Below are 16,299 nucleotides of genomic sequence, written 5' to 3' on the forward strand. Positions count from 1 at the left end.
AGGGTCCCTCGGCGGGGGATATGTGTCTGTCTGAGTCCCCCAGGTCTTTGGTTTCTTCTCTGACATTGAGGACAAAACTGGCACCCCTCATCCCCCTCTCTGATCCCACAGATTTGTGAGCCACGAAATGCATTCACACTTCCACTTCGCCTCCCAGATGCACCCCTGATTGTCCGGGGGGGGTGGTGTCCAGTGGGGAATGGGGAGCCACTGCTGCTTTCCAGGGGAACACAGATGACCTCGTCCGATCCTCACTGTGTGACAACCCTGATCCACAGAAGAGAAGACTGAGGCTCAGGGAGGAGGTCATGCCCCATGTTAGCAGCAGAGGCAGGACTGGACTGAGATCTGCCTGGCCCCTGGCCCCTGGGCCACCACCCTGCTCGGCTCCCCGGCAGAGCCCCCTCCTTAGTGCAGGGGCAGTGTGGCCTCATGAGGGTGGCCCCAGACTGGGTATTGCCCCAGTTCTATGGCCTCCATCACAAAGTCCTGTGTGACCAGGAGCCCTTCAGCCCCTGTTATCGGCCTTAGTGTCCCCATCCGTAAAACGAGAAGTCTGGGCCGGGCCAGTGGTTTCTAAAACTTCTTAACAGTGAAACCTTTTCTAAGAAACTAAATGTACAGAACTCCAGTCTGAAGTGAAGACGAGTGTTATTTGTAAGTCCAGGTGTAACATACACAGCAGGTGAGAACAAGGGGCCAGCTGCCGGGTCTGAACCCACTTCTGGGCCTTCCCAGCTGTGTGACCTTGGGCAAGGTCATGGTTTCCTCTTCTGGCCTCAGTTTCCTTTTCTGTAAATTGGGGATATAACAGGACCTGCCTCATGGGTTTTCTTTTTTTTAGGCTTAAACGAGTTAATTTTCTTGTGGTTAGAATAGTCAGGCCCTAGGAAATGCTCAGTAAACATTTGTGAATTTTTTAAAAGGAGTTAAACATTCATGGAGCTTGAGAACCAATTAAGAACCTTCAGACAGTCCCTCACGAGGCAAACTGTCCCTTCTGGCTTTTTTTTTTTTTTGAGAAAGATTAGCACTGAGCTAACATCTGCTGCCAATATTTCTCTTTTTGCTGAGGAAGACTGGCCCTGAGCTAACATCCATGCCATCTTCCTGTACTTTATATGTGGGATGCCTACCACAGCATAGTTTGCCAAGTAGTGCCATGTCCGCACCCAGGATCCGAACCGGTGAAACCCAGGCCGCCGGAGCAGAACGTGCGCACTTAACCGCTGTGCCACCGGGATGGCCCCTCTTCTGGCTTTTTAAAAAGTTAAACTTTGTGAAAATAACCACATTTAGATTGGTGCTGACTGGAGTGGCTTAATCCAGACAGGGGCTGGGGGCTGATGATGCTGTCTGCACCCCCGCCTCACCCCCACGCCCTGGGACTCACGTCCTGCCTCCCTCCCTGTGTCACGGGTTCAATTCCTCATGATGACATGTCCAGAAAAGCTTGGCCAATACCTGTGACTTACCATCTAAAACATTCCTTGTTTAACTTAATTAATGAGCCTTGAATGCATTCGTTGCCGCCCTTGAGCAAATATTTATTGCACTGTGATGCTGAGCAGACGCTGTAATCCCACAGTTGGAGTCAAACCCAGGGCCCGCCCCAAGGAAAATCGCACAAGTCAGACGTGAGTAGCCCTGGTTCAGAGTCAGAAGTGTGGGAGCCCAGAGAGCGGGGACCTTCCAGCCTGTGGTAGGAGATGGGGGCAGGAAGGCTGCTGGGAGGGTGTGGGGTTTGCCCCATTTTGACAGCAAGGGGAGCAGTTGGTTTGGAGAGGTCAGAGGAAGACTAGTCCACACTCGGGGCACCCTGGAAGGCCTCAGGCATGGCCCAGGATGCCAGGGCTTCCCGAGGAGAGAGCTTACTGTCAAGAGGCCAGATTGGAACTGGGCCTCCGTTCCGCAGGCAGTTGGGAGCCCCTCCTGGCCCCGAAGCCAGGGCCCCGCTAAGAAAAAGTGAAAAGCTGTCCATTCCCTTCCCAGCAGGCCTGGTGGCTACAGCCCTGGAGTGCTGGAGACCGGCTCTGGACAGCTTCCATGAGGCCGAAAACATCAGAATGCCCTTGGCCCTTGTGGTCCCGAGGCTCCATGACGTGCTCGCCATCCTCCTTTCCTGTTGATAAACAGGCCGCTGCCTGCGGGCCCAGGACCAGGTGTGAGACACATGGAGGGGTGGATGGAGGTCAGACTGTTGGGGGCAAAGGCTCCTGCTTCCCCGAGCTGACCCCGCCTCTGCCAGGAGAAAGAGACTCAGATTTCAGAGCTCTGCTGTGGGTCTGGCACTTTGTTTACGTGAGGTCATTTGGTCCTCGTAACCAGGTCCCACGCCTCCCCCTCTCCACATTTGACATATGAGAATGCTTAAAAGTTCATGTTTACCTTGTGTGGACTTGCTCAAAGTCACATGGCTAGGAGGTGGCAGAGCTGGGATGGGAACCAAATCTTGTTCTTTTTATCAGGCCATGAAGAAATCACCATTTTTCTGGGTCTTAAATTCCCTTTTCAAAACACTGCACAGAGGGGCTGTCCCTCAGATCTTCCAGGAAAGGCCATGCCGGCCGTAGGGGCAGCCCTCAACACCACGTCTGGGCACCTCGTTGCTGGGCCTTCATCCCCCGGGGCTGTGGGAGCACGGGGGCGGGGCTGTGTGATTTGTGGAGGGTGGGGTCTCCTGGAGCTTCCATGAGGCAATAGTAGCATTTGAGCTGCTCAGGAAAGACCCAACTGGGTGGCGCCATCTTGAGCACCTGGAGAGGGTGTGGCGCCAGTTTCCAAGGCAGCATGGTGAGACCCCCTCTTGCCCACGCCCCAGAGGGGCATTCTTCACGGAGCCTGCACTGACCATTCTCTGGGGGGCGTGGAAGACAGTCAGAAAGACCACCCTGCCTCCTTCTGGACACGCTGCTAGAGACCGATTACTCGATGTTCAATTTTCCACATGCTTTTCCGTTTTTTGAACTCAGTTCCTACATCCTGATCCCACATCATGTGCCCACACTCCCAGGTGGCAGAACCCAGATTTCTTCAGTTGCCTGTTTCAAAGTTGCCCACCAAGCAGAACCTCGTCTTTCTGGAATCTGCCCTCAGATGACAGAATCCTTTAACCATCCCAACTCCTGAGCCACCTGTTTGGGTGTCAGAGTGAAACAAATACCAGCTTTCTGTGCCATCACAGTCTCATGGGGAAGCCTGGGGAGAGCACACTTTGACAGGCACAGTCTCCATCTGGTGACCAGGGCTTCTTATTCATGGTGAAAAAAATTAATACTCATTCATTCAGCAAATATTGAGCACCTACTGTGTGCTTCGCTCTTCCCCAGCACAGGGGATGCAGCAGTGAACAGAACAGTCCCTGCACTGGCGGGGGTGATGTTCCCTAAGAGGAGAGGGACCGTCAGCCAATAAATAAAGGGACATAATGGCAGGTAGAGTAAAGTGTGACAATCACCTACCATGAGCGTCTTAGATGCTTCTGTCCAATTGGCCAGCATTCATGGAGTCCTACTGTGTGCTGGGGCTTAACATGTTTTTTTTTTCCCTTTAATCATCACAGCAGCCATTGCAAGAGAGACATTTCCATCCTGAGGATGTGGCAGGCAGAATAACGGCCCCCCAAGGATGCCCATGTCCTAATCCCCTAAACAAGGCAAAAGGGACTTTGCAGATGGGGGACATCAAGGGTTTTGAGATGGGGAGATTATCCTGGATTATCCAGATGGGCCCCATGTAATCACAAGGGTCCTTATAAGAGAGAGGCGGGAGGGTCAGAGTCAGAGATTCAAGAGGCGACGCTGCTGGCTCTGAAGATGGAGGAAGGGGCCATGAGCCAAGGGATGCAGGTGGCCTCTAGAAACGGGAGAAGGCAGGGAATGGCTTCTCCTCTAGAGCCTCTAGAACCAGCCCTGCTGACGTCTTGATTCTAGCCCAGTGAGACCCATTCCAGCCTTCCCACCTCCAGAACCGGAAGATAATAAACTTGTGTCGTTTTAGGCCACTAAGTTTATGGTGATCTGTTAGAGCAGCCACGGGAGCTCACACGGAGCAGAAACAGGTCCAGAGAGGTTAGTGCTCTGGCCCGGCTCACACAGCTTAGTCCTGATGGAGTTGGGATTCAAGCCGCGCTGCCGCCCTGCTGGCCCCTACGCCCGTGGTCTCCTCCCAGCGACGCGGAGCAGTGTAAAGTTGAAAGTTCTTCCCGTGTAGTTGAAGCTGAAGTGCACATATGTAGCAATACGGATGGGCCAGGAGGGAAGCATCTGTGCTCTGTCATTGTGCTGTCAGTGCCGTCGAGTGGATTCAGACTCCCAGTGCCCTGGGGACAGCAGAGGGGAGCCCTGCCGGTCTTTTTCACGCCATCCTCTCCCCTTCTGGCACCGTATCAGTGCTCCGCTGCTATTCATAGGGTTTCCATGGCCAGTTTTTCTGGAAATGGGTGGCCAGCTCCTTCTTCCTAGTCTGTCTAGTCCAGCAGCTCCACTGAGACCTGTCCACCATGGGGGACCCTGCTGGTGTTTGAAATCCCGGTGGCGTAGCTTTCAGCATCACAGCAACACACAGCTGCCACAGTGTGACACTGACAGATGGGAGGTGTGGTCCCCTGACTGCGAAACAAACCCAAGCCGCAGAGGTAAGAGCACCAGAGCTTACCCACCAGACCACCAGGCTGGCACTCCTGCTGCACACGGGCCTATTTTGTCAGGGGACAGAAGAGCTCTGTGTTCTGATGACAGGTGCCCCTGGAAGCAGGAAGTTCTCAGGGACCTCGAGCCCCTTCTGGAAGCAGGGGCAGGATAGGCATGTCAGTTAGATACAGTAGTTACTTTTTAGAAAGGAATGAAAAGAATGGATAAGGATGTTCTTAAAAGGGTACTCAACCACATTTTTCATAATTAAATGTTGGGATAAAAAGTACCGCAGAGTCATTACCTATTTGTACCACCCAAAATGTCAAGTGTCCTTGGGAACTTGCTTAAGTCACCTCTTAAAAATAATCTAAGCCTAAATCTGCCGCCCTTGCTGTGGGCGCAGTCTCCAGGGGGACCTGACTTCCCACCTGCACCTGCCGGGCCGTCTCCTCAGCCAGTGTCTCCGGGTGGACTTTCGTCCCTTCCAATGCTCCGGCCCAAACCTGCGCCACAACTTGCGGTGGGTTCCCGTCACTCACCTGGGCCGGGCAGACGGCAGCCAGACTGGGGTACAACACAGCGTCACGGTCAGTCTGGTGTACAGGGCAGAGCTCCCTCCCCCAGGCCCCCAGCCACGGCTCGCTGCTCCTTTAGGGTCCTGGCGGAGGGGAGCTTGCCCCAGCCCTGTGCTCGTCTCCCCCCACAGGCTGCACGTTTGTCCCTGCCATTGAGGACCACCTGCCACAACCAGCTCGACGCCCTAAAGACACTGCAGGTTCTTTCACTGCCCACTTTCTTGTCCTTTTCGATCTTCCTTCTTATCCAGCTTGCAGGCCGAGTACTCGGTAACACCCTAAATACCTGGGTGGCAAAACACCACCCCTGGGTGAGCCCCGCCGTCCACGCTCTGCTCGCCCTCTTGCCTCTGCCTCCCCAGCGCTGCATCCCTGCAGCTCTTCTCCCAGCACCGGCCTTATCCCAGCCCCAGCGTTCAGGGCTGCTGACCACCCCGGCTGGGGGAGCCCCAGGACAGGGGAATCTGGTGGTCGTTAGCTCCTCGGCCCAGGGACACTGTTCAGGCCTTGGCTCACGTCCTAATCTCTGTTTCTTCTTGAACCCAGGACTCTACTTTTCTTTGTCACTCTCGCCCGCCTCCACCATTCAGTCCCTGGGGATTTCCTCCCCCGTGGTGTGCCCAAGGGCTCATCTCCCCAGTTCCCCTTGCTTGTTGCTCTGACAGGACAGGCCCAGGCTCTTTGATGGTGACCGGTCTCCCCAAGCAGGAGTCACAGGGTGTCAGATGTGGGCCAAGGACAGGGCTCGGGTCCCCAGATCCGGGCACCTGCTACCCCACTGCCTAGCTCCTGAGACCTCACACCCAGTGCCTCTTGGAAATAAATGGATGTCTGTTCTCTGCCTGCTATCCTTCAAAGTGTTGGGGTTTTCTCCTGGGCAGTGTGTCAGCCTCCCCTGTGGCCTCGCCTGCACCTGCCCTCAGGCTGAACCTGTGCCATGGGGACCCTCGCCCCGCTGCCCCTCTCCGGGATCTGCCCGCTTGTGGTCCCCATTGGGCCTCCAGAAAGGGGACGTTCTCTGTCCTGAGCAGTCGTTCCTGTGGGAGACCAGCCGTTGGGCGCTCACCACCGTAGGAGAAGCAGCCCGTGTTACGTTACAAGAGCACAGTGATCGGATCTCTTCTACCTGTTGGGATGGTTTGGTGGCAAGTCACAGAATGGACTCTGGTGGAAAAGTCCGTGGGAGGGCGAGACCCAGGGCCTCTCTCGGGCTGTGTGGGCTCAGGCACTGGAAGGAGCAGCACCACCTCGTTTTTCTGTCTGAGGCAGAGACAGCTGCTCTCTGTATCCACAAATCCCCGTCTTCTGTGGTAGTGGAGCCCTGACCTTGAGCTGGGCCTCTGGGTACCCAAGAGCAGCCTCATTTCCCAGCCTCCTCTGTGCTGTGCCTAATTCCTGTCCAGTGAGAGTGATGGGAAGGCCACACCCATAAGGGACAGAGATACATCCCGTCCCCACCAGCTCCTGCCAGCCTTGTAGACTGAAGCCGCCTTACTAGCTCGGACTGTTATGTCAGTGACAGAAACTGCACGGCTCCTGGGGTCTCCATCTCACGGGGCCTCACACGCACTCTCCCACGAGCTCTCGAGGGCCAGGGGCCACACACCAGCCCCATGACGGGAGGGCCAGGCTACTTGCACTGACACCTCCCCCAGCCTGCACACGGAGCAGGGACTTCCCCCAACCAGTTCAGAACCCAGTTACCAAGAGAGGGGAACGTGGCTGCTGGTGGCAACAAACAGCAAGCGCCCACCACCCTCCCACCCTGCTTGGCTGTAGGGCATCCAGATTCCGGCCAGCAGTTCCAGGGGCCCGGGGGTGCACGCGGACCCCCAGACCATCCTGGCGGGTGCTGGTGGTCTTGGTCAGCCTGCTGGCTCCAGGCTGCAGCAAACCCTCTACTCCTCGCTATTACTGAAGCTTCCGTCTCTGATCCCGATGCCAATCCCAGGAACAAGAACAGAGTCTGGAGTGGAAAGGAAAGGCTTTACTTTCTTTGCCAGGCAGAAGGAGCAAAGCAACGGCCAGTGCCTTAAGAATTGTTAGCTCCCCCTTAAGAAATGAGTAAAGGGTTTTAAGGGTTTGCTGCTTGCAAGGAGGTGGAGGTAAGGGAATTTTGCAGGTGGCTGCCCTTGCCGGTCTGTCTCCGTGGTGGACTCTGACGTCAGGAAGCCGAGGAGTTCGGCCTGGGAAGCTTCGGTTTCTCGATATTCTCTGGACATTAGTTTTCCTGTGATAAACTTCAAGGACCCACACTGTGATGAGCCCAACTTTAGTGGGAGCCCAGTGTGAGGCCACCTGGGCTTCAACAATTTGTAACTTCTGTTTGGCTCCATAGCTCGGGGAGTCAGAGGTTAAAGAAGCAGAGTGTAGCTAAAGAAGCAGGGGACTGGGATGTGTGCTTTGGGTTTTACCCCATATATGCTGGCTTCACTGTAGGGGAACCGATATCAGGGCCAGTATTAATTAAGGGCCTGTAACATCCCCACCCCCCACCTCCCCCGCGCCCTCCTCCCTCCCGCGGGCCGCCACTGTGGCCCTCCCAGCCAGGCCTCTTCATCCTCAGCATGGACACAGACTGCCCCCAATTCCTCCCACGCTGCAGGGTTTAGCAAGACTTCACTGAAGTGGGAGAGAAGAGCGATGATGCCATCAACGGGCTTCCGGGGGACCCAGGCTCTGTGCTGACCACTTACGCAAAGACTTCCTTGTTTAACCCACACCACCCACACGGTGAGTACCGTCATTCTCCACCCTTTGTAGATGAGAAGACTGAGGCGCAGCAAGGGCTGGCCGCGTCCCCAAGATCCACAGCTACCATTGAAGCCAGGCTGTGAATCCCTGCAGCTGGGCTCCAGCATCCTGCTCTGAGCCACTTAGCCTCACTGCTGTTCGCATAGTAGGTGCTCAGAAAATGTTTGTTGAATGAATAAATGAGTGATTAAGTAGATTTGCAAAGACAGATGGTGACCCTTCCAAGGTGCAGTTAGTTCTTATTTGGGAACATTCATAAATGACACGGTCATTTGCACCTCTCATAGGCTTTACAAACGTATTAAACGAAGAATTCACTTCTCCTCACACCCATATCTATTTTGCATGTTTGGACTTTTTTGCATAATTTTAATAATAGATTATTTTCAATTTTCATTTTTACTTTTGTCCTCCTAATGTTGCTGCCTTTTGCAGATTTTCAGTCCCTCTCTGAAACTCATCATGTCATTTGACTGTGTGGGCCCCCTGTGTAATTCTGACAGTATCCAGGTAGAGATAATGGGGCTTTGTTTTTAAAAAAAGGACATGGCTGTTGGAAATGAATCACTCACGACTTGGGCAATTATTTTGAGCTCTAAAAGCTTCTCGGTTGCTAGGAAACCGCCCCTGGAAGCTGGGAATCCTTTGTTAAAGTTTGCATCCAGTGGCTGAACTTATGCAGGCCTGACCCAGCCGGGGGCTCCAGGCTGCTGAAGTCAGTTCCAGGCAGAGGAAGAGCCTGAGCAGGGGCCTGGAAGCATCCACAGAAATCGCCCGCAGGGACCCGAGGTGGTGCAGGTGGCGAGAGCCCAGGACCGGTTTGGGGATATGCTGCCGGGGGTCAGATCCCAGCTCCAGCACTCACAAGTCTGTGGCCTTGGGCAAGTCAACCCCCTCTTTGTGTCTCAGTTTCTTTATTTCTCAAACGAGGGAAATCACAGCCTCCTCTCCGAGGGTGACTGCAGATGAAAGGAGATGATGTGCACAGAGCTCCAGCATGGTGCCTAGTGCAGTGACCGTTCAGCAGTGTGCGCTGTGAGTCCAGTAATGACACGGACCGTGGAGGGAAAGGACGCTGGCAGGCAGCCGGGCAGATCCCCAAGTGGCCCACACGCCAGGCCAAGGCTCACGGACACAGCCCAGCGCGGGTCAGGAGCCTCAGAGCTTTCAGGGCCGGGGAGAGACGGGAGGACAATTACGTTTTCATCCGAGCAGACGATGGTCTGCAGGTGGGAGAGGTCGGGGAGGGAAGCAGAGTGCGCATGATTTCACGCGACCTGCTCGGAGGCTCCCCTCTGTGGCCTGCCCACAGGGCCTGGCATGGAGTAGAGGCCCGTCCACGTGTGCAGGCGCAGACAGAGCTGGCCTGGCTGCCCTGCCTGAGGCTGAGCTCCCCACTAGTCCCTGGACCTCTAAGGGCCCTGCCCTCCCCTCTCTGCCACCATCTGGCCCCTGAACACTGCCAGGTGCTCTCTGCAGGGTCTCACCCCGGCCACCCTAAAGAAGGGCAACGTGGAGTCCCATCCTGCCGTTGCTGCCTGCTTACGTGCTGTGCAACCTCAGGCAAGTGCTTGGGCATCTCTGAGGGCCCTCATCGGCTCAAAGTGGGCAGCAATCCACCAAAAGGAGTGGCTGGGGAATCAGAACGAGGGTACCTGAGTGTATTCATCTCCTAGGGCCACTGTGACAAATGACCACAAACTCAGTGGCTTAAACCACACACATTTATTCTCTCACAGTCTGTGGGTCAGAAGTCCGACGTGGGTCTCAGTGGCTAAAGTCAAGGTGTGGGCAGGGCTGCACTCCTTCCGGAGGCTCCAGGGAGAGTCCATTTCCTCGCCTTTCCTAGCTTCTGGAGGGGCCCACGTTCCTCGGCTGGCAGCCCCTTCCTCCACCTTTAGAACCAGCGACGGCAGGTGGAGTCCTTGTGTCCCATCCCTCTGAGCCTTTTTCTGTCGGGCATCTCCCTCTGAGCACAGCCAGCAGAGGTTCTCCACTTTCAAGGACTCTTGTGCCAGGCTGGTCCCACCTGGATAAGCCAGGATACTCTCGCCATCTCAAGGCGCACAACCGGAATCTCACCAGCAGAGTCCCGGAGCCTGTGCCCAGGCAGTGCCGGGCGAAGCTGCATTGGGTGGGGCCGAGGCCGTGATATTTGTTACCATCTTTTGAGCACCTGCCATGTGCCTGGCACTTTCACCATCTGGGTTTGAATCCAGACTCTACCACATACTGCTGAATTTGGGCACAAGTTAAATTCCTTAATCTCTCTAAGCCTCAGTTTCTCCATGTGTAAAGGGGGTCTAATAACAGTACTTCCCGCTTTCCCTACAAAAGGGATAATAAGAAGCCTAAACGAGATCTTGCACGTGAAGACCCCCACACCGTGGAACACGGGGTTCAATAACGTATTTTTTATCTCTTCAGTCATCCCAACTGAGAAGGAGCAACACTGCTCTCTATTTACATGTGAGGTTCAGAGAGGTTAGCCACATGTCCAAGGTCACACAGCCAGGAAGCAGCTTTCTCCTCCTTCATGCTCTGTCCTGAGGGCCGTGTGGCTGATGGCGAATTTAGCCCAGGTCGGTCCTGCCAGCAGACCCAGCAGAACAGCTCCTGCCTTCCTCCTGCTGGGCCTGAAGGGGGAAACGCCCTCTTGAAAATGGAGAGGCAAGGCCTGGGCTCCCAGGGGTGAGTTGGATGTGAGGGTCAAAAAAGATCCCGGGAAAGAGTGAGAATATCTGGAAATTGTGGTGGGCTCTGCTCACCTGCTTCAAACAATACAAAGCACGACCAGCGGCCCTGATGGAGAGTGTCGGTGCTGCACCGGGCCGTGCAGGGCTGGCTGGTTTCATCTCGCCCCTCCCCACACCCATACCCCACACCCACACCCACAAGGCCAGGATTATTAGAGCCCTGTCTCCCCAGGGATGACCTCAGAGCTTGGAAGGGCTCAAGGCTGCATTGGGGGCTGGAGGCACCAAGCATTGAGTGAGGCCCACCCACCTCCCCCTGGGCGCCCGCCCATGGGTCTCCATCCGCCCTCTGGGACCCCGCCCTGGGGTCGGCCTCACAGAAAACAAGCAGCCTTCTGAGCCTCGCTTTCGATGTAACATTTGTTATTTTATTGGAAAAAGCTGGTATTAACATATTTATAATTTTATTCAACAGCTGGCTAATTGGTGAGACACCAAAGAAAGCAGGAACGCACCTATGAGTTAGAGTCCAGAGCGACCGGGTCCGTCTACGCTACCGCCGCACACCCCTCCCGCCCGCCTGGCTCGGTCCTGGGGGGACTCACGCGAAAATCAAAGCCACCGACAACTTCACAACGACTATGTGCACGCCCGGACACTCAAGAGGAGCAGAAAACTCACACAGAGCAAGGAAGCAACGTTTGTGACGATTTTACTGGCCCTTCTGCCATTTCTAGCTTTGCCCCTCCCCCCTCAACACATCTTATTCACAATTTGCATCGCACATCATTATTTCCTGGGGATCCAGAGGAATGCTTTCCTTCTGAGATCTTTTTCTTTCTTTCTTTCCTTTTTTATTTTTTCTTTTTGGTTCAATATCCAAAGTTTAAAACAGAAGTCAGGAACCAGGAAGCATATGCGGACGTCCAGTGTCTGGTTTGTACGCCGTGGACGGTAAATGTCAGTGGCCTCCGGCTGCAAATGCAGGTGTCCTCTCAGCGTCTGAACAGCGAAGGGAAATGGATTGTGCCAAATATCCGAGTAATTGTGTAAGGCCCTCAGAGCTGGGTTTTGGCTTCAGCAAGATTTCTATACAATTTACCACATTCTTGAACCTCTTTATAAAGGGGAAAAGAAGGAACCCAATCCTGTGATTGTTAATTTTAATTAGAGTAGATATGTACATATAATACTGTCCAGGTCACCTGGATTTTACAGTGATATATAAACAAACATTCTTCATTCACGTTGATTAAAAAAGAAAAAAATATCAATGGACCCATTTCCTCGTGTAAATATCATGGCCGGAAGTGAGCGCACATGCGTTTTGTGCTTTGACCCACACAAAAATACACCGTTATCCATTGAGAAAAATCTCGGGCGGGGTCTAGTTCCCGGATGAGGGGACATCTTGCTAAAAAAGGTTGGATTCCGTTGGGCCTCTGCACTCTGCTTTTGGAATCAAAATGCAAAGCCACGTGCTTCCGTGGCAAATCCATGGGCAAAGACAACAAGTGGGCATGATTGGCGCGGTGGGCGGGTCTGGTCTTGACAGAGCAGGAGGAACTACTGTGGCCCTCAGGAAAGTGTCCTCTGAGACGGTGTGGTCATTAAAGAAAAGGTATCCTAAAATGGTCAGATCATGCAGTTTTCTTCTGGAGGCAGTTCAGTGCATCTGAGCGAGGAGCTCGGGTGCAGACGTGGGGCAGAGTGGGGAGTCCTGAAGTTACCCAACGGCGGGGAGCACCGGGATCTTGTCCATTCTCCATTCCGAGTCTCGGACCCTCGTCATCATCCCACCTGCTCTGTCCTGCTTCACGGGATGAAGAGACGTCTCCAGAACCTTCCAGGCTAGACTGTCCCTTTAATATGAGCCACCAATGCAATGGATCAGGAGGCGCCTGTGCGAAGACCTGGACGGGAGTCCCGACCCCACTGCGTGGCTGGTGCACTCCTTGAGCAACTGTTTATCCTTTCGGGCCTCAGTTTCCTTGTGTGTTCAAAGTGGATGATAAATTATTCACCTTTCGATCCCTGGCACTTGGCACTCGGTGAGCAGTGGGTGTTTATGGAGGAAATGAATGAACACCCACCTCACGGGGTCATGATGGGGATTCAGAAAGGTCATGGACAGAGCCGGCAGGAGTTCCCACGAGGTGCCCTGGGACTCTGGAGGGACGGCAGGAGTGCCCCGCAGAGCAGGCACAGGGACTGAATCAGTGCGCCCAAGGGGTGAGCACCGTGCCTGGCACACAGCCCCGAGCGGCGAGGGGGGCGGGCGGGAGGATAACAGGCACACACACGGGTAGATCTCCCCCTCCCTCTCAGGAAACGCTCACGGACCTGAGATATTGAAAGACATTCAAAGAACCCAGAGGAGGAGCTTGCGTCCGCAAATTCTCAGCATGAATCCGCGACCCAACACCCAAAGGCGGGACCCTCAGCAAGGAGACAGTGGAAACCGCTCCGCTTATAATCAAAAGAATCCCTGGCTGGCTTGTTTGAAAACGCCCCATTATCTGTCCCCGGAGCCAAGATCTGGGGCCAGGGAGGCGCAGGAGAGAAACAGCTCCCAGCTGCTCCCAGTTCCCTGGAAAGGAAGCGCTGGAGTGAAAAATTAACCCAGAGATGAAAAATCCTAACAATGTGGTAAAGACCGCAGGCAGGTCAAGTACGGGAAGGAAAGAACCCCGAACTTCAGGGCCCACAGTCACGTCCATTTTAGGACTTGTGGCCGTGAATCCTTTGTCGTCCTTTTTTAAACAGACCATCACCGGCAAGGGCGGTTCTGGCCCAGGGAAGCTGGGGAGGGACGAGGCTAAAGTCACCGACTGTGCCGCCACCCCACTGCCATGGCTGTCCTTGTTGCCGCTGCCATCTTCCTCCTCTCCTTGGTCGCCGTCTGACGGTTGGGGACACTGCCAGAGGCTGGCGGGCGGGACCGGGCTCTGAGGGCCTAGTGCATCTCAGAGTTCACCTTGTCCTGGAAGATGTACAGGTTGTTGGTGGCGGCAATGGCGATGATGTTCTCGGCCGGGTGCCAGGCCGTGTGCAGGATCTTCTTGGTGAAGTCCAGGCTGTCCACGCTGATGTCGTCCCGCCGGCGTTTGCCACCCACGCACACGCGCCGCGGCTTGAGCACGGCCCGGGGCTTGCTGCTCTCCCGGGAGGCCTCCAGGGTCACGTCCCGCTTGGTGTTCCGGTCAAACATGCGGAAGAAGTTGTTGTAGGCCCCGGTCATGATGACGCTGGCGGGAGAAGGAGAGGCGTCAGGCGGGGAGGACCTCGGGAGACGGAAACGCGGCCCTTCTCAGGAAATAACCCTGGGGGCTGCAGGGCCATCGCTCCCTGGAAAGGGAGCCCGCGGGAGGAGACGTGGGGCCCCCCTGCCTCAGTTCCACCTGCCTCTTGGGGGTCTCTTGTCCTCCCTCCCATCTCAGCTGCCATCAGAACCATCGGGCCAGGAGCTAAGACCCCCTTCAGTGCTCTTCTCAAACATCATAAGAAGATGCCCCCGTACTTTCCCTTTAGTCTGGGAGAGACAGCCCTGGACTTTCGACGACACTAGGCAACAACAGAGGGGAAATAAACAGAGACACTAAGAAGTAAACTCTGTGGCTGACAAAGGGCAGATCCCTGAACCAATCAGACCTGCTCTTCCCAGCAAGGACCCGGGCTGTTGTCTGAGTAGTTGAGTGACTAAATGAACGCTCTTTGCACACGGTTGATGTGCAGATGTTCACAGACCTCCCCGCCCCCGCTACAGAGAGTTTTATATTTGTCCATCCACTCTGTTTCTCTTCCGCTCTCCTCTCCTGAGGAGAGGGATTCCTGCTGCATGAGACAAAGGATAAGTTCATCCGCACAGTAAGAGCCCAGGGAGAAGGAATACCAGCTACATGGGCCTGGGCCAAGAGGAGGTGCTGGGGGGTTTGCCTAGCAGAGGCCCTGGGGCAGCATGGGGGGGCGCGTCGAATTAACTGAGGGGGGTTCCAGGAAGCAATTCTGATGGCTGGGAAGTGGTTCCCTGCCATGTCCTTCAGGAGAGGCGTGCACAGACTGGAATGCCCTTCTCCCTTTCGGAAGCTGATCTGTGCTTCTGGACGGTGTCATTGCCTGAGACAGAGCCGCGTGGACCCCTAGGTTGACAAGGGTCACGCACACGCGCCACATCTTCAGTATCACCCAAGTTATAGGACCAGTAGAGTGGAGAGGATGCGAGAAGGCAGAGGTCCACCTGGATGGACCACGAGAGGTCGTCCAGTGCCACACCAGGCTGGGCAGGCTCAGATGCTCAGGGGCCCCCGGGTGAATGTGTCACAGGCTGAAAGTGACACATCTTCTTGTGACATGTTTCCTTCCTGTGGGAAAACCTGGGCTGACAGACTGACCCCAGGAGAGTGTGGTACCTGAGACCCTAACCTGCAGCATCTTTATGGGACACCAGGGGACGTCGGCCTCCTGTGCCCACAGGAGAACGGACAAGCTGTGACTAGAAGTCACACTGTCATCTCGCCTGTGGAGCTTCTCTTAATGTCAGTCCTTTCTGGATGGTGATGGGTGGGGTATGGGGTGGGGAGGCCCCTCTGCCGCCTGGGTCTCGCCAGCAGAGGGCAGAGGGTGGAGCGATATCTGACCACCTCCTAATGCGATAACACAGCACCATGACACAAGGGCCTCTGCTGTCTCGCTTCTCATTGATGAGTCGGCCCTCGGAGTTCTGATCCCTCACAGAGAGAAGCTTTTAGCAGGGCTGAGGCCTGGCAAGTTTGGGCCAAGAGCCGCCTTTTGGTTCCTGTCCACGAGGGGCTTCGGGCTCCCCTGTCCAGCCTGTGCAGCTCCGGGAGATGGCCGCGCACCACGAGGCTGGACTTCAGCCAGAGCCACGGTCTGCAGCGTCAGTGCCACGTCCTGACACCACACTGCTTTCTCTGACCTTGTGTCAGAGATCGGCAGGGGGACATTTGGGGGCAATGAGGACTGGAACCCCTTCCTTGAAGTGGCTCTTCTTCGGATGTCCCAGGGGCTTCCAGGAGGACTGAGGCAAGGCTCCCCTGGGTCCTGGCAAGGGACTGAGGGTACACACCAACTGGGTGATTGGAGAAGAGCTCCCTAGAAAGACTATTCACAAATGTTCTGGAATGTTCTAAGGGCATCACAGGGACTGGGACTGGTACATTTGGAGATTTTGTCACCACCCCCAGGCCTGGGGAGTGAAACAGAGAGAGAAAGGGGGGAGGGAGAGAGAGAGAGAGAGAGCGCGGGGGGTATCTGCTGACACAGGGAGCTGTGCCCAAAGGGACAGAGTCAGCCGAGAGGATAGCGAGGGAGGTGGGACAAACACCCCAGGCCCTCTGTCTCCTGTCTCAGGTCTCCTTCTAGGGGCCCCATTGGTTAAACCCAGCCAGCAGCCAGAGGGCAGCCATGGTGGTCAGCCTCCGGGCACAGCTCTGCGGACAGAGGTGGAGACGGGAGCTGGAGGGGCAGGTGGGGGACCCCTCCGGGCCCACTTCACAGCGCTAATCGCCGTGGGCCAGCGTCCGCCTGTGCCTGCTCCCGGGGCAGGCGTGTCTTGTGTCCAGTCCCCGGGGCCTGGCTCTGCCTCCGTGGGGAGCCTCAGCAGCAGCCAAGCAGAACCTG

The 16,299-nt window shown here is 55.4% G+C and overlaps 1 protein-coding gene across 2 annotated transcripts in view; it reads right to left on the minus strand.

Annotated features, from left to right (window-relative positions):
- Positions 1–11,065: 11,065 nt before the first annotated feature.
- The window catches only part of PPP2R2C (protein phosphatase 2 regulatory subunit Bgamma), a 141,540-nt gene continuing 136,306 nt past the window's right edge, over positions 11,066–16,299 (minus strand). For both annotated transcript variants that reach the window (XM_023638387.2, XM_023638388.2), the window contains exon 9: positions 11,066–13,907. In XM_023638387.2, coding sequence (XP_023494155.1) covers positions 13,616–13,907 — 292 coding nt within the window. In that variant the 3' untranslated portion in view covers positions 11,066–13,615. The remainder of the gene's footprint in view (positions 13,908–16,299) is intronic.

Source organism: Equus caballus, chromosome 3 (assembly GCF_041296265.1).
Source record: "Equus caballus isolate H_3958 breed thoroughbred chromosome 3, TB-T2T, whole genome shotgun sequence".
In the NCBI taxonomy this organism is placed as follows: Eukaryota; Metazoa; Chordata; class Mammalia; order Perissodactyla; family Equidae; genus Equus; species Equus caballus.